This window comes from Helicoverpa armigera, chromosome 28, assembly GCF_030705265.1.
Source record: "Helicoverpa armigera isolate CAAS_96S chromosome 28, ASM3070526v1, whole genome shotgun sequence".
NCBI lineage: Eukaryota > Metazoa > Arthropoda > Insecta > Lepidoptera > Noctuidae > Helicoverpa > Helicoverpa armigera.
The window spans coordinates 5,081,249-5,107,569 of NC_087147.1; the positions used below are offsets into that span (position 1 = coordinate 5,081,249).

Genomic DNA, 26,321 nt, shown 5'->3' on the forward strand with positions numbered 1-26,321 from the left:
ATATTCTACCCGCTTTATACATTTCACCATTGAGAGTCAATTATTGATTAATTACATTTTAGGATTCAAAATAATTACAGTTTACTAATAACAGTGCTAATTATTGTATGTAGGAATAATCAGAATTTAATTATGTATTTATAAGGTAAGTATCCATAATAATACGTCACATCCCTTGCGAGGCTATTGAGAGGTTGGTAACATAAATTACGTTTTGTTTTCTTTATGGAAACGAAACAATATAGGAAAGGGTGTTAAAGTAAACAACAAGCATGGAATTAAAAATAAAATTTATTTTTCATTTTGAATGTATCTCACAAATTCTCGACACGAGTCCCCTCGCAGGCAAAATGTACTACTCTAAATTATTATAAAACAAAGCTCATATATATATAAATATATAACTAGGTACATTTAAAACAGTATTATGTATTTCGGGACAACCAGTCGCATCGTCGTAGAACATTATTTGTCGATATAGCGAGTAATCAAAATTATTTGGTTAAAAGATTGCATTGTTTGTTTAAAAATTAAAATACATATACATGATTTATTTTATTGGATTTGCTAATTATATTAAACTTTAAAATATGGTTGTTTGTTTGCTATTAAATAAAAACAACTGCATTTTATCATAATAAACTGACTTTTTGCAGCTATTTATTTTTACGACACTAATAAAAGCAAATAAAAATTGCGTTTGTTTAATAAAAGTTCATTTGATTTGTATTTTGAATTATATACCTTTTATGCAGTACATAGGGTTAATTGTGTTTTGTATACCACCCTTATTATAGGACATAATTTGTATTTGAGCAAAAGAAAGTTCTACTGTATGTAATGAACAATAATGTAAGTTTTAGTATGTATGGCGCCTCGCTTCACAAGTGGCGCAGACAACACGACCGCCGTCGCCGACACCTCAGAATTTGTGATTCCATGTAAAAGTTATAACACTACACTTAATTATATAATAGAAAAGTGATCCGCGATCGCCGCACCGCTCACACACACATGCATACCTATTCATATAACAATATTTACCACCTAAAGTATGCGACAGTCCACACACCAAAGAAAATTATGAAAAAAAACGAAGCTCCACACAAATCGAAAAAGAATAGTTTTAGTGAATCACAATATGAAAGGCTGATAACATCGAGTAGATAGAAGTCAGTGAGACGATCATATGAACGATTATTGCTATAACTACAAGTCCGTAATACTTTGATCACAATACACGTCTAACGATTTAAGTGAAGTATACTATCGCGCCTACGTGTTCCGCACACTCACATTATGTACCTTTGACACTTTCTAATTCAGCCTTATGATTAGAAAGAGCAACTGCCGTGGGCGACCGCGATGTCGTGCGGCCCGGCACTGGGGCCCGGCACGTGGGGCCCGGCGGCCCGGCACGTGGGGCCCGGCGGCCCGGCACGCGGGGCCCGGGCCCCGGCACTGCGGCCCACTCCGCCGGCCGCACGACGTACTTACAATGACATTATAAACATTTTATCGCTATTCAAAGACAGCCATATTTTGTATTTATATTTTGTTATATTGGAAAATGAAAAAAATATAATTAACACTAAGCTAGATTGTATCTGTTGAGCTCAAACTCACTTTGTACATTATTACAACGATTAAAATACATAATGTAATAGTATATAAGCGATAGCACAATAACACTGACTGAGCGGGTGTGCCGTGGACACTATTCAATAATGTCTTTTAAAAAAACACGATTTCATAAAACAAAATTCCAAATATAAATTAAATAAAAAAGTGCACAGCACACACGGACAGACAGACGACTTATCTACAGAAAAAAACAATCATGTAATAATAAAATTCATGACACAAGTAAAATTATTTATACAAAGATGCGCTGATTGAGAGCGGTGAATTAGAATCTCAGTGCGACACTCCATGACAACCACTTGGCACATATATCGCTCCATGCATTGTCCCACACTACATAAATAAAACTCCTAAGTCACCAGCAATTCATTTATTCCAACAGTCGCAGAACGCTGCGGTCCGCCTCGTCAAATCATAACGAACAATCGAATACGAGTGATCGATGCCACTCGATCAAACTGTTTACTCTATAAATCGAATAATAATACAAATTCGAGTGGGCCGGCCGCCCCGTCTTCAAATGTGACTACATTTACAAGAGTGATAACTTTGAGATAGGATTTTTTTTACATTTCATTATTTTTTCTTCAATTTAACACTCTACTTTCGTTATATCGAACAATTATGTCCTTCTATAAAGAAGAAACGCTACAAACCTTTCAAATCACTGGTATAGTTACAAATGTCAGCTTGACAGGGAATAACATTGAAAGAGATATGTCAACATGTCATTTGTACTATCTCAGCGTTATAGTCCAAGCAGGGTCCGCGAAAAAGGAGGATGAAACATACGAGATAGATCTCAAAATTTTAGTTAATTACGGTTGTAGTTTGCATTATTTTATTTATAACCGAAAACATTATTTATATTATCTCCCCCCATTTTTGCGGTCCCTACTTAGGCTATCATAAATAAGAGAAGTAGGAGCACATTTGAAAACGAAGCTCCAAATGAGTAAAGTGTTCAGAAGTCGAATAGCTCCGGCGGCGGGATGGGGTCCATGGGCAGGCAGTCGCAGCTGAGGTCTGGCGTGGGGGGCGAGGGGGGGGAGCGGGCGCGGCCCTGGCGCCGCAGCGCGTGCACCGAGTGCGAGTGCGAGTGCGGCACGTGCCGCGGCCGGCTGGGGCGCGGCGCCATCGCCTCCGCGCTGTCCACGCGCAGCGACAGCGACGAGCGCGGCGGCACGGGCGACGCCGCCGGCGGACGCAGGTAGTCTGACCTCGCTAATGCCAGCTCCGCCGGGGTATACGCCGCTAGGAAGTGAGCCAACGCCCCAGATGGTGTCCGAGCGCCACCGTTCGCTACTAGAACCATATCTTCTGCTGACAGACGGAGACTGTCCGAGCGAGGAGGCGGCGGCGGCGGCGGGGGGGTGTCGCGCGAGGAGGAGGAGGAGCGCGAGGGGCGGGGCATGCGGGGCGTGCGGGGCGCGGCGCGGGGCGGGGAGGGCGGCGACGCGGGCGACGCGGGGGAGGGGGGCGTGGTCCGGCGCCGCCGCCGCCGCCGGGGGGGGTTCTGGGGCAGTCACAGCTTGAGCTCGTTCGCTATCTTAGACGCAATATTCTTGAAGCCGATGCTGGTGCCTGGAACAACGAAGAGAAAGTTGATTAGTCTGTTATTATTCAATAACAAGAGTCTACTCAAATAATACTTGACGAAACTCGGTCTGTCTGGATAAGTGTAAAGATCTTTAAATATTCCCCAGTTGGCTAAAAGAGTTCGTATGAGGATATCTGATACGCAGTCGCTCTACAAATCACTTGAGTACTTAGCGACATCAGGTTAAGGCAAGTCAGACGCCGAGGTCCTAACATCCTACGCCATACAACTCACCAGATATCCGCTTGAACCGCACTCCATTGAGGGAGAGTCGCGGCAGCTTGCAGACCTCGATCTCCCACTGCACCAGCGAGTCCGCGTTGGGGTCGCCGTGCACGCACAGCAGCAAGAATCGCTCCCGCTGCTCGTAGTCGCAGTTATTCGCGTCTAGGACCTGGAAAAAACAAAAAATACTTTATAAGAAATTTTAGGGACAAGGTACGGAAGTATTCCAAACGTAATCTGTTAAAGTTTCAATTCTTACTACTTGTCGGCCTACTGGCCTATTAACCAATTTTGAATTTGGAGTACTTAAAAAGAATTTATAATTTTCTCCTAAATAAATATTATTGTGGATTCTATTACCCTGGGGTGGGAAGAAGCTCCCACTAACATAATCTCCATAGCAGACTATTTATCCTTTCGAAATCATGTATTTTATATACATGATGACGATTTCTGAATTCATATTGCTGTTGCGGAAAGCACTTAAAACAGCATAATTTATTCCCCTGAAATGTTGGTATACTTCGCCCGGTTCGTACCGCTCAAAAGAAATCTTACATTTCAGTCCCTCAGCTCTTCGACTTAGGTACATAAAGTGGCATTTTCCGTAACCATTTTCAACCCCATGGTCCCAAAAAATCATTGACTCATTTTTAAAACTGTTTTGTCTCAGTTTCTGTTCTGTAACCATCAACTGGTCAATTTTTATTTTTTGCCTGAACTGTGCCACAGCTGGGCAAGGGCCTCCCCATTTTATTTTCACACCTCTCGATCTTTGGAGTGTTCCTACCAACCAGGGTTGTAGGCGTCCAGATCGTCAGGCCATCTCTTCCGGGGTCTACCCCATCTGCGATGGCCATCCTGTATAGTACATACCTTGCGGATCTCAGCCATGATTTCGTTGGGGTCCCGTGAGGACGTGGTCTTCATACTCCACGTGAAGCGGAGCACGCGAGGCTTCACCTGCTCCTCATTGCCACCCCCTTGTCTGCGCATACCAGAATAATGGATTAAAACAACTGTTGACTTCCCAATATCCTCCACGGAGAAGTTAGAAACAAGGGTCTTTGAATTTCTGTTAGCAAGAGATGAACTTCAAAATGACTGGGATGAGTAAGGGGTTCTTATGTCCACTTCTCTTTTAGATACTTAAGGATCCAGGGCAAAACAAGGGCAAAACCAGTTTGTTTAACATAGAGAATAAAATTCGTCGTAAGCTGGGATTCCATTTCTTCAAGTACCTATGAAACTTACCCACTGATAGCATATTTGTGTTCAAGAGTCGGAAAATATCACCAATTTAAGTACAAAAAAACTGACCAATTTTAATAATCTCTATCTACGGTAATCAAAATTTTGTATAAATAAAATTCAAAAGCCAATTTTAGAAATAAAATTAAAAAGTATAAATGAAACCTCCTTACCTTTGACCCTACCATTGTTTTTTCAATTTTAGTTTTTGGCCTATCTTAGTACAACATGATAATGGAATGGTCCAAAAAAGGACCATTTCAAGTTATAATTTAATTTCAGGTTCTTTACTTATTGAATGTGTAAACCCTGTTAATGGCGGAATGTTGCAAGTTAAAATAAATGAAAATTAAAGCGCCGTTAGTAATCGAGCAAGCGTGTTTCAGCTCGGTTGTTCAGAAAAGCGGGTGTGTAATGGATAATGCTATAATTTATATAGGTAAGTAATCTTCTAACTTCTTATACCTCATCTATGAGCATGATAATAAGTACAACTATTTTTATTTATATGGTGTTGCATTCTTATTTTTACACTAATTAACAATAAATACTGGCAACTATAATACTTTTTTCGACTCACTTCACTAAGATATCTTCCTTATCTAAACAACCAAGCCAAAAAAACCGCAACGAAAATTACCAAAGACTCTAAAAGAACAGAAAACGGGAAAATAACACTACAACATTTCTGCTAAATCGACCAAACATAAGGGTACGTCCACATACAACGCAAAGACGACAAACAGAGGATAAAATGAACTAGGATAATTACCCAAGCATGGTTTGTGGACTAGCTCCAACCGCATGCTTCGGGGTGGTACCGTCCAATGGCCTAAAAACAGAAAAACATAAAAACTAACGCTAAACACTAAGGACACGGGTGTGGCGACGAACACATACGTACATTGATTTGTTATACGCTGGTCACATTTTTTATATAGGTACAAAATAGTTAAATAATCATAGTAGGAATAAATATTATATGAAAAAAAAAACAAAACACTTGAGAAAATTATAATAAAAAATTGAAAAAGCAAGATTATCAAAAGAATTTAAGGTTAGACTTGTACCACTACTCAGAAAATATTTTTATCACTAAATATATAACGCAGACAAAATTTTGCTAAAAATATATTTGGCAGTAAATATTTGAATGAACAACAATAAGATATATTATATATATACTAATTAACAACGATTTGTCAGAGTAATATCTAAAATATTTTTTTGATTCAATAAAAACCAGCGTATAACAAAAATAACCAATGTTAGGAAAGTGCAAAATTTAAAGAAAAAACATTGTCTAAAACGTAAGCAGAGTCTGGAAGCAAGACAGGGCCACAAATCAAAGGCATGCCTGCAATATATCTTGATTCAAATACCTATTTTTTATTTTTTTTACTTACCCAGATGACAGTAATAAATTAAATTCTATAAAAAATAACAAAAACCATGCTACAAGCGCACTTTATTTCAAAAAATGGTTATGCGGCCAAGGATGAGTGTAAAATGGGATTTTAAATATAATAATTTATTGTAATATAATTGTAAAGAAAAAACTATATACTTATTAAAATAACATGCAATATTATTTTTAATAGAATATATATTTTTTTACTGTAAAATGTGTGACCTGATACGAAAGATTTCTTTTTGGGATCAAAAATTCAAAATGCAACACATGACTGGTTAATAGCAAAAAGTTTTTGTGTCAAAGTTGTCAGTACAAAAAAAAAAAACAAAAAGTCATGTTTAATTTTGTTATTCACGAAAAACTTGTAATCCATCCAATTTAGTACTGAAGCAATAATGTTTTAAAAAATGTGTAAAGATTTGTAAAATAAAAAGAAAAAAAACTTGGATTTTGTATACTGAAGAACTAGCTACATATTTGAAGATAATCTTTTTAAGTCCCTGCCATGCAGAAATTTAAATATTAAATAAATGATAATAATTCGTTTTTTGGAAGGAAATCATGCTTCTTCTTTTATTTATAATTAAGTACAAATCGGCTGGACTACTGGTATTAAAAATACACACACAAACTCAATTTTAATAAACCCTTCGTAGAACGATGACGGCATATTGGCGGTGATGGCGAGAAATGGCATCATATACTTTATACTGGTACTTTATATTGATGAATTAACTTCTATGTGAGTATTTCAGTGTTGAATATTTTATATAGTATGAAATATATATAATATCACATAATTTAACTTAATAATTTGATAAGGTTAACAAAAAAGAACTGTCTATTGTTTGGAGGTATAGTTTAGATGATTCTAGTACAATCATTATTGCACCTTTTCTAATGAATCACTATGCAAAATTCTCGTTTTTTTACGGTAAGTTATTTCATCGCCCCACCAATAAGACCTTTACATCGTCCCCGATCCACCACAACTTCGGTATAAAACTTGAAATCAAAAGGTTGTGTTATTCGCCTCGCGTACCTCCGTTGTATATCCAGGGAGGAAAATATACGCGGTTTGCGTCCCGTGGACTCGCCCAGTACCGACAGTCTGTCAGGATAATACTCACCATTATTTCATGTATTTTTTTGTATAAACCATCAGTTGAAAACTCATCCATGTTTATAAGATATTTTAAATAAGCTAAGTCTAGTGAACAAAAATTTTAAACTATCTTTCCTAAGATAAGAAATAAAAATTTTAATCAAAAATTTGCTATGTCGAAAATTACAAAGAATTAAATCTTCGTGTAACGTGACGGAACCTCTGCAACTTTATAAATCACAAAAAAATATATTTATATAGACAATAATAACCTCTTATATGATTTTATTTAACAAAGGGAGTTACTGTTAAAATATAATTAAATATTGATGTTTTGGGAATTTTTCTAGAAATAAAACACAATTTGTTATTAAAAACTTGATTATTTGGAGAAGCGTAACACATCCATTTATTGCGCACTGTCAAAACAAAATAGGTATTCATACTTCAATACACATACGTCAACTTAATTCAATTATTTAGCAAAGTTTTGAAGTCCGTAACATTCAAAAACATTTCACATTTTAATTTTGTTAACTAAAGGACAATGGGCAGATTGGTATACCCCACCAATAGCAATGTCATATATATCATTGGATAGGCCTTTTTATGTAGAACAACATTTACTATGACAGCTTTGCTGAAATGTTTGTCCGTTCTGAGATATAGATCAAAAACTGTGCAAAAGTTAGAACTAAGTAATCTATTGATAACTCAAGTTTTTAAAGGAAAATCTAAGAACTACTAAGTGTAAGTCTTGTATGAAAGAAAATCAGATTACAGTATTGATTAGCATCAGTTTTAAGATTGTTTGTTATCTATATCTCAGAACGGACAAACAATAGAACAAAGCTGTCATAGTAAATGTTGTTCCAGTTAAAAAGACCTATCCAATGATATGTATGACTTTCCTATTGGTGCGGTTTCTCACTACGCCCAACATCCAGTTGGTACAATAAAAGGTTGAAATGCTACATAATAGTAACAATTATGGATCCTAACGGGCACAGTAGTACTTACAAGACTTAAAGTTATTAGTACTTAGATTTTCCTTTAAAAACTTGAGGTATCAATAGATTACTTAGTTCTAACTTTTGCACAGTTTTTGATCTATATCTCAGAACGGACAAACATTTCAGCAAAGCTGTCATAGTAAATATTGTTCTACATAAAAAGGCCTATCCAATGATATATATGACATTCCTATTGGTGGGGTATACCAGGTCCCATATATTTGTGCCCATTGTCCTTTTTACTAGAAAATATTTTTGAATTTTACCGAACGTCAAAAAGTATAAGATCACATTAGTTAAATGCATCTTAAACAATGCCCATGATTTAGAAGACTGTATTATAATCCCAATTAAAATTAATTCCTTAGAATTTAAATGTACTGGGAAAATGGAGCGAAAACAAAATATGGACGGTTGATATAAACATTAATATATAATTCACTAGTTACCCCTATGGGGAGAGCTACTCTACAGTAAATAATGAATTTAACTGTCAAAGAGTTGCTCTGAAATAAAATATAAAAGATACATTTTCTAATAATAATTATCATTTGTCGTGCAGTTTTCCCAGTGTATTTAAACTTGTAACACACTTCAGAGACATGGCGACCCAAAAAATAAACGCAAAAAGGATGAAAAATAGAAAAAAAAAATCTCGGCTGTAAAGTATTAAAATTAAATATATCTAACTACGCTTAGCGAACTAAGTTAGAATGTATTGCATTGTTCCTAAATCGTGTAATAGTTATAAACATATTGCTTATAGATTAAAGAAAAATGCTCGCAGAAAAAAAAATGCACTATTTATGTGCGTAAAAATTATAGATTGTTTGATATATTATAATCTGTACATTCCCAATATTTTTTTTATAAGTATTAATATTAAATGTCAAAATAATTGTATGTCCTACTCAAAGATATTATTTTCGGAGACGGCACATTTTTGATAAATTCTGGTCATAATAAGCATTTTTGTCAGTAACGTCCAGTGAGTGTAACTTATATGTTTTGCACCGAAATATAGAATGACAGTATTTTTGAGTATTACATTAGACCGTAGACGTCATATTCCCATATATTTTTACTAATAACACAAATAATAAAATACACGCATTTTCTAACGCGTATTCCTTACAACAGCACCTAAGTTTTGACATAAAATTTGTTCAGTACTCTATCTAATGTTCAAAGGAAAATACTGGATAGACCACATATAAGAAGAAAAATAATAATTTTATATATTTTTAACTATTTAAAAGAATCACTTTGTTATACCTCTTCATTTCGAAAGGGAAGGACTGAAAGTATTTTGCTTTGGAAAATACATAAATATAATATTATTAAGAAAGAAGAAAGGAGATAAAAGGGGCCTCTGGATAAACTATAGCACAATTTTTTCAAAGGGGAATATTTGCATGAGACCCTTAAAGCAAGAAATAAATATAAATAAATAAACTTATTACACCGTAGAACGCAATAACTAAATTTCCCTATAACGCTTCACAACTGTATGAACGCTAATATACAGTGTAAAACGTTAAAATACTCAAGTACCCCACAATATAATGATTGAAATATTAAAAAAAAAAACTTGGAATACATACATTTTAGATATATTAAATACGCTTATATTTATGATATAATGGACTTTTCACGAACAATAGAAAAGTTTAGAAAACACTCGCACTCACAAGTTATATGTACAATTTTATTAAACATCCTAGTTTCGACGTAACGCATTAATGAGTCAAGTTTGGGAAGTATATGACGAAATGTTCAACATTTACTCTATTCATTCTAGAAACATCGATATCTTTACGATTGGACATATAGAAAGTGCAGTATCAAAATATTGATTTGTTAAACAAGGTGTCATTATTAAGTGGATTTAATTGAGAAGATATCATTAAAGATTTTTCGAGATAATGATTATTTTCTAACAGTCAATTCCATAATTGGAAATATATTTATATTCATTGTCTTTGTCGATCGTGATAGTGCAGATACGATGCATTTAGTTTTGTCAAATATTTTTTTACTTATACAATCAGCTTGAACCAAAAATGAGAATTTCAGAACACCTTGTGTAAAAAATATTTTTATAATACTACGTAGACACATTCCCTAACACTATAGGGTACAGTTGAGGACAAAAATATCTTATTTTTTGGCTCTTAATTAATTTGTTTTATTTTTTAATAAAATACAGCTGCCTAAACGTGTTAGTCCGTTTATGTGGTAACGTCTACTGAGTATTTGTACCAAAGCCATAGGTTCGCCTGAATCTTAATTACTAAAAAAATACTATTTTCATGCATGTATAATAATATAATATGTTGATAATTATCTCACTCGCGCCTTAAATATAATCATAATCGTGTTGTGGACCATTGGAGTTTGTTTATAGGTAGAATTTCAACAAAATAGGTACAGAGTATTAGGTACTTGATAGAACAAAAAACATAATTTAGCAAAGAAAACAAAAAAGCTATATCTCTTTTAAATTGGAATAAAATGTCTTCTAATATTTTACATTTGAGAAATTTATCTAGAGGTACATTTTACAACATGGTCCACATCAAAAACCCAACAATGAGATTTTTCTACAGAAAATGTTTACTTACACAGTAAAATATGCAATACAAATATACAAAATATTGTTTCAGTCGATGACATATTTATCGTTTTAGGCAGAGTTCAGAATTTAGATAAAAAAAGTTAAATTATTTTAAAACAAAAAACAAGATTTGTGCTTTTTTGTGAACTTAAACAATAAAATATATACGGAACCCTGGAATGTTGAAAATTCGCTCGAAAATAGAACTCTATACTTCTTATGAGCTAGTGATAAAATGCAACTCGCGACGGGACTAGTATTCCGCTACATATTATTTTAAGAAAATAATAAAACATGAAAAATTGTCTAGCATCATTCGTACTCGACTGTACTACCTGATTTCTTACTAAAACTCGTACAAGAAAGAACTTACTATTATTTTTAAAGGAACATTAATTTCTAAAAAATAACATGTAGTCAGAAGTCGTCGCGATTTTTTATAATGACAATAATGATTACAAATCGAATTTTTAATTGTATGTTAACTAAAAATGGATCTTCAAAGTTACGCCAATTATAAAAAAAAATGATTAACACTTATGAACAACATCTTGTTATAGTATTCAGTGTATTAAAAACTTGGTTTAACAGTGTCACAGTCTTACTTTGATAATACAACTACACTTTTCAAATAATAAAAAAAATATCGTGCTTGATAAGAAAAAAACTAAAAATATAATATGTCATAGTAGATACATTTCTTGTATCAAAATATTATAATTATAATAAAGACTATAGTTTAGCCGTTAAATTTTAATACACTGAACATTTTTGTTATAAACTCCGTGGACTAACAAAATATATTTATCAACCGACGGAGCGTCCGTACTGTATACAATTCCCTATAATTTATTAATAATATTTTAATTAATTATAATCTTCCTGACGTCCGCAGCCGCCAACGGTTCAAGGGTTCTGATTCAACCTGCGTAAAACGGAACGGGTAAGCGAATCGACCAATAACGTGTCGAATCACCCCCCTCTTCCCGACCCGGCTCGATTTTTAAACACAAGTTTTTTTTGTCACTGGTTAGGATTGCCATATAGGATTTTATGAAAACGCAGTTGAAATGCTCTAAATCACTCACATGTTTTTTACACCATGAAAAACTCTAAAAATATACACATGGCGTCAAAATGATGTAAGGGTTTAAAACACACAATAAATATTATTTTTATGGCAATCCTATTAAAGTCTCGCGCCGCAACACAAGATGCACAATACTAAACGCAACTCCCTCCGTTAAATAAAGAAAAAAAAAAACTAAAAAAAAATATTTCAAAAAAAGTCCGTCACGTTAAAATTAAAGGGTTGTGGAATAGACTAGAAAGCGAGATTATTCAAAAACCGGTAGAGGACGCGACTGTCGACGATCGTTAGTAGAAGCGTACGGTTAGGTAAGAAATATCGTCATACGGGGGATGCACGAGAGATGTTTAAAAAAATATTATTTGTTGTTATTATTTTTTTTTTGCTTTCCGTACACCTCTCATTGTCGACGAGGCACAAACCGAGTACTTACATAATTGTTTCTATCGACAAAGCACTACTGACAACACTCAAAGCATGTAGGCATGTCTGTAGCCTTAGCACACACTTTTGTTTAGCAAAAACTAATAAAAATAAGTAAAAAACACAATAGGGGAGTACATCATGCTTTGATAGTAAAACTACTAGTAAATAGTGGGGGACTTAGCGCGGTTACCGGTCAAACTGTGCGAACGAGACGAAACGGGAGGTAGGTAGCATCGTGCATCCCCTGCGTTGACGCGAGATTCAAAAATAACAAAATAAAGAGCTCGGAATCTTTAGAGGGAGACAATTTGATCTTAAGAAATAATAATAATAAAAAATAATAATGAATAAATAAACACATATAATGATTCACACAGACATACGAATGGGTTAATTAATAGTGACAAGTTAGAGACAGTGTGTCTATGGTGTATTAAAACATTTATTTACAACAACATAAAATATAGACGTACGAACGGATAGAATGGAGCTCGTCTGAAAGTGTTTTTCTGTATTTATTTATTAGTTAATTCATTAATAAAGCATTAGACAAGAGATAGGTATAAATAAATCGTGTTATTATTTTTTAAAAGTGGTTGCAAATAGTGTTAAAGGAATTACAAAGAAAATAACATGTGTGTCAACCCTAAGGACCTACTTACGATTCACAAATCCCAAAACATACACAAACGGACAAATTAACATATTATTACTGCTAAACATTAAATGTAACTCCCAAAATGTTCATAAAACATTATCAAACAGAGCTCCAGTATCACCATACCAATGGAAAAAAATACCTTTTAAAAATCAAATATTTGTAATATCCACGAGTCTTATCTCCACAACCCTTTTTTACAGAACAAAAAAAAAAAGAAAAAGTCTAACATATATCTGGGATCCCATTTGGGCGCCAATATCTAAGATCACTAAGTTTAAACTAATGTAAATATGATTATAATGTAAAATGAATGGGGGTGATTAATACAGGGTGATGCTTGGAAGCTGTGACCACTAACATTGATGCTTAGCGGTGATATGTAGCTTTGTGAGGCAACGGGTTCGAGGCCGTTTTGTGACAAATACAACAAATTATATTCCAAAAAAAATATCACTTAATTTTATTTAAAAAAAAAACTCAAACTATATTTTTTTTTCATACTATAAAATTAAAAAAAAAACACAATGGAGCATCTTTTTCAAAAATATTTTGTCACAAAACGGCTTGAAATCGTCAAAAGTCTACTTAGCGGGCCAGAATCAAGCGATAGCTTATGGGGGCCATAACATAACGTAAAAATATAAAAAGACACCACCGAAATGATAATAATATGTAGGTAAAAATGTCAGTTATTCGACGGGTTAGTCACTATGTATGGAAACTGTGTGCTTGTGTGTGTATAGATGAAAATGTGAGCGCCCGTGTTTTAGTCACTGTTGAGACAACGGCTGGCCTCGATATGATGATCTTTGTGTCAATTGTAATGTCAACAATAAAATAATTTTATTTGCTCGATTAAATGTCGATTTTCAAGAGCCCTTTCACTATTGATCGCTAAATTGGGGTTAATTAATTTATTAAAAAAAAGTATCACTATCGACTTCAAAAGATTTAAAATAAATTAGATTTTTATTTATTTTTCAATATGACATTACAATTAACACAAAGTACAACCAACCACGTCATTATGTACAGGATGTTGTTTAAGAGTGGAGAAGAACATACCGTTTGGAGAAGCGCGAGGACAGCTTGGAGAAGAAAGATGGCCGCGCCTGGTGGGGCGAGCCGCCGTCGCCGTACGCGCCGCCGCTAGACCCGCGCGACCGCGTCTGGCCTGCAAACAACATGGCAATTATATAACTAGGTATATAATAATAACCATTATAAAAAAAGATCTTAGATTTTCTATTGTATCGTGATTTATAGAATATGTAAATTCATTTATTATATCACAATAAATAACTATTATTTACAGAGAATCAATAGAAAAGATCTATCTTACATACATAGTAGTACCATTGAAACAAGGAATAATAATAAAAAAACCGAAACTATCACTTTTATTTTGCTTTAAATTGTATTTTTCTTGCTTTATTTCTGTCTATTGTTACATAGAAAATGTTTACCTCTACGAATTGAATTGATGGATAATATACATAACACAGACATAAAAATATTACCTGAATGGAAGGTGGACCTTGAAGGTACATTCCGGGGGAACACGAGGGGATTAGGGAACTCCCTCCGCGCGCCTGTCGCTCCTCCGCCGGTCGACACTTGCGAGTTCAGGCTGAAATACAACGATACATACATACATCAATATATGAACACGCTGTATATGTGCATAGTGGACTACTGCTACCAAAAGTGATTTAGAAAAAAATCCACAAATATTACTGTGCTTTATAAAAAATTGGGAACATATAAAACAAAAAATAAGTATGTTACGTATAAATAATAATTAAAGATATATTTACAGGGATAATATACTACAAATATTATTTACGATATACGTCTACCACTACCGCTAGAATAGGCTAACAACTAAAATAGCATTAGTTACCAAACATAAATCTGAAAAGAGAAAAAACTAAATCCCACTCAATTCCAATAAAAAAAATATATATTAGAAAACAGAAAAAAATATTTGTGCGATAAATAAAATTAAAAAAAATATATTCCAATCCGCAGTAGCATTTTTAGTTAGCGTTGTGACCAAAGCCAATTGAAAAACTACGAAAAAAAACTCCGTGAGGAACCAAAAAACTGCAAATATTATACAAAATGGCTGCGAAGCGAATCAGCTGTTTTTAGCAGACTTTCACCGTAGCTGCGTCGGCGGGACTATAACGACAAACACCAAGGAAACCTCTAACAACGAAACAAAAATGGCTGTCACTGGACAACCGGCACGTGTGGAATATCGATAGGCAACCTGTATATTGTACTTTACGTTCAATTTAATATTAATAAAGATGTAATAATTAAGACGATATTCGTAAACAAAACAGCCTGTATAAGTCTTGGTTTCCGACGACATGAAGAAGATTGTTCTTCAATGCAAAAATGTCACACCATTCGACAGTTATGTGATATGCGGTTTTGGTCCATCATGTCATCATGACATTTGCCATCACGCGGTTTTGATACCATGACGACAAACGCGAAAATCACGCCATTTGCCGTCGGTAGGTATACAAAGTTAGATATGCCAATAGATATTCCACACGGGTATGCATCTAGCATGAAGGCTCGCATCGCAGAGAGCGGAGGCACTTAGTACCTCGGGCGGGGCTGCGCGAGGTCGCGCGCGGACGCGTTGTGGGGCTGCGCCTCGGGCGGGGGCGGAGCGCCGCTGGCGGAGGAGATGGAGGCGCTCTTGACGTGGCCCTTCGCCCCCGGCGCCGCGGCCGCGCTCCCCCCCGACCCGTTGCTGGCGCCCGAGCTGCCGTTTTTGGTCTCGGCGACCGGCGCACTGTTTATGCGTCGTTCAAGCATGCTGTTAGTCCCTTCTCATGCTTATATAGATAAATATATATCGGATATATACATAATAATACATAGATTTTTATTTACTTTTACTGTAATTAAGGGGAGTTTCTCCATATGGTACAAGATGACAGATAAGTAGACACATTATTGAGACATGTTATATACTTTGTTGACATGACAGAGACAAATTCCATACAATAAGAAGGGTACACATTTAAATAGAATAAAATCAGATCATGTTTAAAAAGTAATTATTTCATGATAATACATACCGATATCCCAGGTCTCTCCATTATAAAACAGTGGACCTTCGGTCAATTATTTTTATTACATTGAATCACGGTGGCAATAAAGATGACATAACTTGGGTGTGTGTAGTCAATTTATTGACGTTGTGCAGCTATTTTGTAACTTTGGACCTGTATATCAACTTTTAGAGCTGACCATATATGCCTAAGTGGCATGACTATTTCTGTAGTTCCTTAATCCCTGGATACAATCCTCTACTTACCTATTCATAAACGGCAATTGGCATGACGGTGCTTATTTCCAGAAGCAATGAGTTCTTTTCGTGTCAGTCGTCTCCGAACAAGGTACAGTCGACCGCATGTGACAGTGACATGTAGTGTTACCTACTTATCCACGGCTATTGGCGTGACGGTGCTTTGTTTCCAGAAGCAACGTGTTCTTTTTGCGGTCGAACAAGGTAAGGTACAGTCGACCGCACGTGACAGTGACATGTTATAAAACTAGCGTTAGTTACCTGGGCGCGTCGTGCGGCGTGGTGGGCTGCGCGGGCGGCGCGTCGTAGGTCTGCGTGCGGCGCGCGCCGCCCGTCAGCGTGCGCGAGCGCGGCTCCAGCTTCGGCGCCGCGCTGCTCGGCCGCGTACTGCTTTGCACCTAAGAGACGGGACGAGTGTAAATTATAGCGCTGAATATGGTGGTATTTACCCTCCACCGAATTAAGAATTAACAAGACCACGGTTAAGTTTTTCTGAAATAATGATGCAATTCACATTTTAATTCCCAAAAACGAGGATTTAATGAACTTATGATACAAGTTATATTAAAAAAAATACAATAAGCGAAATTAAAGCATGGTAACCTGTCAAAGTTATTGGTATTACTGAACAAATTCTCCCGGCGGAGTATTACAACAAAATGGTTAACACGAACACAATCCAATACCAAAAATGTTATACTTCATCGAAGTTTCCAAACATTAAAAAAAAGTACAAATAGAATGCAAGCATCGTAAAAATGTATGATCGAGATGTACTTTGGTCGAAGTGTTTCCACTTCGACCAAAGTACATCTCATCAAAGTACAAACAGGAATAACTCTCTATTTATTTTTATTATATTTTAGATATCCGAACTTAAACCAAACACAGTTTAAAACCAATCACCCAATCCATTAATTATGTATTATCCAATATTCAAAAAAATATTTGATTGTTAATATTACCCACAACCGGTTACAGCACACATTTGGACACTAAAATGTAGAACATCTTTGCTATACCTTGCGTACCTGCATTTGGGCGATCCGCGCCGTATTCTCTTTGATCGACGCAGAGTCAATTGTGTTCTGAAACAACCATAATAACTATATTTAGCAAAGTTTTATTTTCGCATAGTGGTAAACTCAGTAAACCCTTTCTTGCTGCCAAAACAGTGAAATTTAGAAAAACACATGATCAGCTTTTCAGACCAATATCTTGACCAGTCCATTTTCAAAATTTGCCCGTCTACAAAATTACAGAGCCTAAGATAAGATTGTAGTTGATCCTTGCTGTCCTATTTTGACTTCCTATAATATATGATGCTATAAAAATAAAAATATAAAGACTATTACGAACCTGTCTTTTGAAGTTAGACGTCGTTGTGGTAGCCGTAGATGTAGTGTTATTCGCAGCCGTCGTGGTCGTGCCTACTGCAATAATAAACCTCATATTACACGCAATAAACACTATAATCAGTTTTACAACAATATGGAAACACATTGTTGTATAAAAATTTTAAATCTCGAATGTACAGTAGTTGAAAAACATTTAGATTATTTTGAGAGTATGGTATTGTCAGTTTTATAGCAGGAGACAAGATTTGGATTCTTCATGCACATGATTTAGTACTATAATGCTTTAATCACCAACATTGTATAAAAAAAACTTCTGATTATATTTATAGATCACATGCAAATTAAAATTTTATCATTCGAAGTACAACCCCATTTTGATTGTTTATAATATTGACCTGATTTGTTTTTATAAAAAATGTAGATACGTAAATGAAAGTTACATAAACGTATGGTTATGTTATGTATCATTCGATATATGAAGCGAAATATTAAAGCCATAATTAAAAACATAGCTAAAGAAAATAATATGCCAATCACCCATGAAAAATATTTTAGTTATGATAAAGTAATGGGGGAAGATTTTAGAGGAATTCATTTTCGGTAGATAAAATGTGTTGAAAAAGAGATGTTGAAATTAGTCACAAATTTCACGTAGTAGTAGTAAGCTGCATCGATCATTCTACATGTTGTCGTTTTATGTAATTAATTTGAGTTTTGTTTTCTGTATATCTCAGTCTCTGTGTATGACGATCATAGTGTGTTATGTGTGTATATTTCTAGGTCAGTGTGTGCAATGTATAGATACATGTACCTACTATTTGTATGTCGGTGATAGTGTTACTTATACGTCTGTATATCTGTATGTTTGCGATAGTGTTACTTATACATTTTCCTAGGCTTATGTAGCTATGTATATGGTAGCGTATGTGTTCCTGGATGTGCCTAGTGGTGTTACCTTGCGTCCTCAGCACGTCAGCGCCGGAGGAGGCGCGGCGCGAGGCGGCGGGGCGCGCGGAGGCGGAGATGGAGCGCTGCACGCCGCGGTGCCCCGGCGACCCGCCCGCGCCCGGCCCTGTGCCCAGTCCGTTAGCCACCACCGATCGCAACCGATTACACGAACCCTAGCCTCGTCAACCCGCCCTTACTACAGCTTCCATCATAGAATACCCCTATATCGAGAATTTAATCGTAATTTGACCCACGCTTACACATAATAGCTTAGAAATCCTAAACTTCGCGAACACCAGTCTTATGACCACGACCATATAACAGCTTTCTAGGTAAAATATCCCCATATCGAGAAGAAACCCTATAACATCGTAGTTGCTTACTTAATTGATGTTAGAAAATATATTATCTTACGAATATGCTGTGATACCAGCCCAAATTGACTATATTATTTTAAACGATGATCAAACATGAACCAACTGAATTGAAAGCAAACACAAAAACAAAAATTAACGCATGAATGTACGAGTAAATCCCAGTTATAAAGATTAATATGCGATAAATCCCTTATTATTTCATGATGTAGATATGTTTTTGACAGAACTCCCTCGGTTGCGATCAGTTTTCAGTACGTAGAAGCACACGATACACAATAGTAATATAAAGCAATAAGTAGGTATTATAGAATGAGCCTCAATATTATTGACACAAAAATATAATGACAACATTCCTCAAAAACAAAAGCTAATTAAAGGAAAGATGCTATTCTTCCATCTCCTTCCCACATCATCAAAATATAATATAGAAGAGAATAAGAAATGTCATTATATGATTGGCCGGACAATAAAAATGATAAATAAGGACTTGCTTGAACAAATGTAGATGATGATGATATAAGTAACCCAGTTAGAATTAAGCTAAGCTGATTCTTTATGATTTAAGCGCTTTTAAGCATAATCAGCTTTATTTTCAAGTACTTTGAGAACAATTTCCTATATTTTCACTATTTATTGCGTCGATTTTCCTAAGTGTCCTTCCTGAAATTTCGTCGACTGTACTTTTTTTTGTTGTCACAAATAAAATTAATAAATAAATAGCCCCATAATGTAAATAATATTAAACGCATATTTAAATAATATTTTAATAAATCAATAATAATTATATTGCTTATGTACACAGCTTTTTTAAAGAAATGATATTAATTTTAATAGACGATATACCATAACAAGTCTGACCGCGCAGTAGCTGCTTTAGGAAGATAATTTATCTACGGCCATGTATATTGTATATTTAAAGACAAATCCCCATGTCTAGTAAGCAAATCAACAGACATAGAATATTGGGACCGGCCGTACTTTTATTATAATTTTCCTGCAAAAAAACACATACAAATATAAATAAGTGCGTCTAAATACCTGAGTGAGCGTTGGTCTGTGCGGCGGCGGGCGGCTGATTGCCGGCCGCGGCCGTGCGCAGCGACAGCGACGAGCCTGACCGGCTGCCGTCCGACTCCGGCTGCAAATCGGCATCAAACAGTTTTTTTTACTTCTGATTGTATTTTGTAGCTTGGGATTTGGGTGGTAAGTTGTGTGTGGGAAGTTGTATTTAACCCATTACTTAATAAACACAAAGTAAAGTTAATCAAAGCTTAAATCTATGAACATGTATTGTTATTTCTTGACATCTCTTTACTCAGTGTTTCATAAAAAAGTAATCTACATACTTTACATATGGACCCTTAGTAGTAAAAAATCAACATCCCACTTAGATAAAGTCACCCGTCTCATACATTTTTTTCGCAATTTTCTACTTCGTAAATAAAGACAGTAATTATTACGTAAACAATCTAAAACAAATGCGACGTATACCCCACTAAGACAAATATTCGATACATCAAAAAAAGTAAAGAAACACACGAAAACCTCTTGGAAAGGGTATCAGAGCAATTACTTACAATTTTTTTAATGCTGTTACAAAAGGCATGTATGAACTCTGTAGAATTAAATCAAATAAAACATTTTAGAAAAAAGAAATACACTTTTACAGTAAAATAAATGATTAAAATTCAAACAAAAGACATCAAAAATTACATAAAAAATAATTTTAATTAAAAACCTGGTTAAAACGTCACTTAAGAAAAAACAAGCTTTTTCAAACATTGGTTTACACAACCAGTACAAACACACATTAGAACCACAACCAGACAATACATATTTTTTATAAATTTTTTTTTTTTAGATTTTTTTAAAAGGCAGAGTGCACACAAACCGTTTGTAGGCCATCATTAAAAAGTGTATAATAACCTTTGTACTCACGTCCGTGCTTTTCCTACCGAGGAGGAGGTATGTCGCGAAGACATCGTCATACTTTGCTTCGGCTAGCGAATACTCGATCTCTTGCCGGTTGTAGCCCACGCATACTAGCGCCTCTGTTATTGGAAAAATATATATTAGATATTGAATTAAGTACATAATATAAATTAAAAAAAAAACAAAAAGATATTATTTCATTTAAATAAATAAGATATCGTGGTATTATTAAATTCATTTCCGGGGTTCTTGGTTGAGAAATAGGGTATTTTTTATTATTGCATTGATATGTAAATCCATTTAGTTAGTTAGATCATATTGTTTTGTTTATTTTTTGAAACTATGATGAAGTCTAAAAAAGTGAATCCCAGAAACAGTGAATTAAGGAGAAAAGAAACAACAGATACGGAGAGATAAAGATTGAAGATAAAAATAAACTAAAACTCCTAAAACAGATTTACAGATTGCATGCGACATTTACACAATATTATTTTATTTTGCACTGACGACGATTACGATACGAACGATTTGAACACCCAAATATTCATGCATAAGTACTGAATAAAACACCGGTTTTTTTAACAAAAAAATATCCACCTAATACGTCACATTTTTACTTATAATTTTTACGAACAACATCAAACATTTTTGACTAAATAAAATTCACATGACGGTAAGCTTAAAATTAATAAAATAGCAATACGTATACAAATATAAATATAATAAAAATAGCATATTCAATTTACATATATACTACATGCCTTTTCAGCGTGCAAAAAGCTATATTAAAAAAAACATCGAATACTATACATTTATAAGCAAATTAAAATAATAATTCTGTCTCATTGTAAAACTTGTTCTTTTTAAATAAAGTGATATTTTTATTTATTTTAATCGCCTTTGATATTACGTTAGGCTAATTTTTTTACAATTTTTGCTGCTACAAATTAACATTGCAGTTTTAGGTTTGAAAATCACATTAGTGCAACACAAAACTGAATAAAATGAAGGTTTTCTTAGAGTGCCTCTTTCCACACCTCGTTCGTATCACAGTTGGACACTCGAAATCTCTCAAAAATTATCAATATCAAAATAATTTTTACAATACGCAATTCTCCAAGACACTTTAAGATTACTTTATTTTACCCTCATACGTTAGTGTCTTTTTTCAGTTGGAAGGTTTTATTGTAAATGTAAATTAGAATATGTAATTCTTAAAGCAATACAACAAGACAGAACCATATTCCATCCTTGCCTAGAACACAACACATCCGTTTGCGGTAACGTACCAATTTGCGCTGTGACGATAGTACGCATGGAATATAAGAAATATAATATTGTTTATATACGGGTCCGCTAATGTTAGCTTGTTATTGTTGTAGCTTTTGTATACAGTATGTGGAATAAAGACGCACTGGGAAAAATACACGATGTAGCTTACTATATAATTATTGCTTTTTACCGATTTCAGAAAAGAGGTTCTCCCTTAGGATGAGGCAAAATATTTCCAATGGACAGAATGAATCGATCACCAAAATCGATTGTTATTGATATATGATTGTTATATTCTCATTTTTACCCGATTGGAGAATTCAAGAGGAAGCTAAATTCTTAATTATAAATGCGAAATTATCTCTGCCTGTTAGTCACGCTTTCATGACAAAACTACGGTACCGATTTAGATGACATTTGGTGCACACATAGATCTAAGCCTAGGAAAGGACATAGGCCAGCTTTTACCGGAGCGCGGGAAATAGTTCCGACAGGAGGGTTGAACTACGGGGGATAGCTAGTGATATACTTCTACCTTTATTTCACATACTGTATACTAAAATAGTGCTCATAGCATGCTATGGCTACTTTGTGTGAAGTGAGAATTAACCATTATTAGTAAGCGTTGTTTATGGGAAGTAAATTATAATATTATTCAAAGCATTAGTTTAAATCTCTGTGAAGCGAGTGTTGGAAGTATTTCGTGAAAAAATGGTCCAAATCCGTACAGAAAGTGGTTTAAGTAAAGCTCATGTTAATTGACTTAATTAAAAACATATTAAGCTTTGTAATTCTGCTATTTTATATACCTAAAGAAATAGGTTTTTCTTTTTAGCGTGATCAGCCTTATATTTTTGCGGAACTACAGCATTTTTTTTGTTTATATACCACGAATAATAAAGTTATATCATAAAACGCTCTATTTCAATGAATGTAAATTGGAACGATCAGAAAAATCATTCCATTTTATACTAGCATTTTTTTGGTATATATTTTTAGCTGCAATTAAGATCTCTTGACCTAAAATCCAAATTTCTGTATTTCTATCAGCCAGTACTGTCTAGTACTAGACATATATAGATGCCATAGATAGGACACCTCCCTGTCCTATTAAATCGCTCCCAATATTTTTTCCACAAAATTTTCCCACACAGTCCAACTCCCCTCAAGTCCCACAAAGTGTATTGTTTTACTGACCTATCCGATTGTGGTCCTTGAAGTCCTGCTGCGGCTCGACGTAGGGCCGCAGCTCGTCGTCCTCGTAGCCGGTGTTCATCCACTTGTCGCGCATGATGCTCTCGAGCGAGGCTCGCTTGCAGGGGTTCAGCACCAGGAACTTCTTCAGCAGGTTCTCGCAGTCCGTCGACATGTAGAACGGTATTCTGAAAACGATACATTTGTTGGTTTAGTCTCACTAAAGAGATTGTTTCTAGAAAATATAATTTCGAAGTTGACAAAAAAGAAAGTAAGGAATCATTTAAAACAAAATAAACGGTTTTCCTGTATATTAATTTCCTCTGTCGACAAATACATCTACGGTAAATTTTATTGTGACAACACACAACTAGACAACTATTACATAGCATAGAGAACAGGAGAGGAAAAATGATAGGACACCTTATACGTCACGACGATTTTATAAAAAACATCGTGGAAGGGAAAGTCGAAGGGAAGAGGGGAAGGGGTCGTCCAAGGTACAGCTACATAAAAAGAAATTAAAGAGAAGGTGAATGTTGTGACGTATAAGGAAGTTCAGGAGTTGGCGCTAGATAGGCGTAAATGGAAGGAGCTGCACCGACAAGAGCTGGGCTCTTAAATTTAAGAAGAAGAAATTTTATTGTACTCAATAATTTTCTCTTGGTATGGACAAAAGTGACAGGCAAACAGTGACACACAAACTGCGTTAAAACAGCTAGTCATTTAGGATATGGTCAATGCTCCTTTTGTTAAATAATATCAGATCCACAACCACATGTAGTATGGCTACATAATAATAAACTCGCAAAAATAAATAATGACTTTTTATAAGTTTTGGGTTTTCTGAAAGGGAAGAATCGAAGATAGGAACACATTTTACCCCCAGTACCAGTATAATACTGACACCTGTTTTGTTTTTGGTGGGAAGTTATCAAATGACGCCTTCCGCTATGATTGCAGCAGAAGGGAGTGTCAGAATTCACCACTATATTCCTTCTAGAGCCCTTTGTGTACCAGGACCGTGGTACCTCTTACAAAAGTCACAATAGTCGTACCTGTACTTCCCGCGCAGCACTCGTTCGCGCAGCTCCCGGAGCGTGGAGCCGTCGAAGGGCAGCGAGCCCGACACCAGCGTGTACAGGATCACTCCCAGCGACCACACGTCTACCTCGGGACCGTCGTATTTTTTGCCTGGAAGATATATCACAAATATGTTAGGAATTATAGTAATAGTTATACGAAGATAGTCCATTTTCTATACAAATATTGTAAAGCTTGTTTGTTTGATTGCTTGAACGCGCCAATCTTATTTCAATGTTAGATTCGAGGAAGGCTACCTGACTATTACATACTGATGTAAACTACAAAAAAGGAACAAATTGTTGGTGCAAGCTTCTTATTTACAAATGTCTACGAAGCCGTAAGAAGTCTTTACTAAGTTCAATGGCGCTACCCTACAAAATCCTGAAAATGTTAGCATATACTTGTTACTTTATTTCTACAAGTTTCTTCCTTCAATCCCCGGTTTATATTAAGAAGTTTTTCTCCTTCAGAAGCTGTTGTAAGTGTTACCTTGGAAGAGTTCAGGAGCGGCGTACGGCGGACTGCCGCAGAAGGTATCGAGCTTAGCGCCCGGCGTGAACTCGTTGGAGAAACCGAAGTCAGCTATCTTTATGTTCATCTCGCCGTCCAACAGGAGATTCTCCGCCTGAAACACGGATACACACATTTTATTCTCATCCCCAACCATGTAAAGCCTTGATTACGACAAAAATAATGGTAGCATAAAGCACGTATGTTATTGTCCTTTAGGACGATCGATTGATTGGATTGAACCCGGGATGCTAGATCGTTGTGTAGCTGACATAAAACCTTTTTTACAAGACTAACAAATTAATGTTCATTAGAATTAGGACCTATCCGCTTATGGAGTACTTAGTTCTGATTTTTAGATCTCTAGCTAGAGTATTGAGATATGATAGTGTTTGGTTCGGCGTAGTTGCAATCCCTATCTTTTCAGTTTGTCAGACCACGTCTTGCTCTTCTAAATATGTACAGCAAGAAGTCAAAAAGCTTCTCCCCTTGTCTCACCTAATTCCACTTTTCACACTATCTGTATACCTGCTAAAATACAAGAAAGAAGTTGATACCTTGAGATCCCTGTGTATGATCCTCTTCTGATGGCAATACTGTACAGCGGATACGATTTGTCGGAACTTGGCGCGAGCCTCCTTCTCCTTCATACGGCCGTGTAGGACCAGGTAATCGAACACCTGGAAATGTTACAATAATAGTATTAGTTTGTGTTTTTATTTACACAGATATAGTATTAGTTAATGTGCATTTAGATATAAGATTCGGACAGGAGTTAAAAAATAGCTATGTACCTGACAAACTTTCAATATTTTTAATGGACTCTGTTAAGACAGCAAAAGATAAAAATATCGTGAAATTATTAAATTCGTAAGCAAACTTCAAGCATAAAGAAGACTCGATTACTGTTTCCAAGATCAAGCAAACCTATGAAGTGTTTTTTTCACCGACTTCTTTGTAACGAATTTCCAAGCTGTTACAATTTCCATGTAGTTTCTTGTTGGTTTTTCTTCATAGAATCGTGCAACAAGTTTGTGGTTTCCTAGAATCTTGGCCTATATCAAGATCCTTTATTAAGTTTTATGACATTTACGGTTGGTATATCAGGAACATGTGAGTACATACCTCGCCGCCTGACGCGTACTCCATGACGAGGTACAGCGTCTTTTCAGTCTCTATCACCTGGAACAGCTTCACGATGTTCGGATGGTCCAGCATCTTCATTATTCGGACCTGGAAACACACACAAGAAAGTCAGTACATG

At 35.3% G+C, this 26,321-nt stretch overlaps 2 protein-coding genes across 27 annotated transcripts in view; both read right to left on the bottom strand.

Annotated features, from left to right (window-relative positions):
• Window positions 1-273: 273 nt before the first annotated feature.
• LOC110371417 (uncharacterized) lies at window positions 274-3,058 on the bottom strand. Its single transcript, XM_021327670.3, has one exon. It carries the CDS (start codon window positions 3,056-3,058, stop codon window positions 2,609-2,611), a length of 450 nt encoding a protein of 149 aa, XP_021183345.3. The 3' UTR covers window positions 274-2,608.
• Window positions 274-26,321, bottom strand: part of LOC110371414 (serine/threonine-protein kinase MARK2) — a 174,908-nt gene continuing 148,860 nt past the window's right edge. For 12 of the 26 annotated variants that reach the window (XM_049851596.2, XM_049851618.2, XM_049851616.2 and 9 more), the window contains 19 exons: window positions 26,183-26,290; window positions 25,615-25,737; window positions 25,037-25,172; window positions 24,520-24,655; window positions 23,465-23,649; window positions 20,990-21,114; window positions 20,102-20,201; window positions 18,694-18,810; window positions 17,740-17,813; window positions 17,403-17,468; window positions 16,642-16,778; window positions 15,670-15,861; window positions 14,567-14,676; window positions 14,112-14,220; window positions 7,177-7,245; window positions 5,493-5,552; window positions 4,346-4,457; window positions 3,479-3,638; window positions 274-3,228 (listed from right to left, as the gene is read on the bottom strand). In XM_049851596.2, coding sequence (XP_049707553.1) covers window positions 3,170-3,228; window positions 3,479-3,638; window positions 4,346-4,457; window positions 5,493-5,552; window positions 7,177-7,245; window positions 14,112-14,220; window positions 14,567-14,676; window positions 15,670-15,861; window positions 16,642-16,778; window positions 17,403-17,468; window positions 17,740-17,813; window positions 18,694-18,810; window positions 20,102-20,201; window positions 20,990-21,114; window positions 23,465-23,649; window positions 24,520-24,655; window positions 25,037-25,172; window positions 25,615-25,737; window positions 26,183-26,290 — 2,178 coding nt within the window. In that variant the 3' untranslated portion in view covers window positions 274-3,169. Of the gene's footprint in view, window positions 3,229-3,478; window positions 3,639-4,345; window positions 4,458-5,492; window positions 5,553-7,176; window positions 7,246-7,602; window positions 11,795-14,111; window positions 14,221-14,566; window positions 14,677-15,669; window positions 15,862-16,641; window positions 16,779-17,402; window positions 17,469-17,739; window positions 17,814-18,693; window positions 18,811-20,101; window positions 20,202-20,989; window positions 21,115-23,464; window positions 23,650-24,519; window positions 24,656-25,036; window positions 25,173-25,614; window positions 25,738-26,182; window positions 26,291-26,321 lie in introns of those variants that run through there. The other 14 variants (XM_049851603.2, XM_049851600.2, XM_049851604.2 and 11 more) reach the window with 14 other exon arrangements.

What these genes read in the sequence shown, in the direction of transcription:
- LOC110371417 (XM_021327670.3), bottom strand. Translation starts at nt 3,058, where the DNA reads ATGCCCCGCCCCTCGCGCTCCTCCTCCTCCTCGCGCGACACCCCCCCG.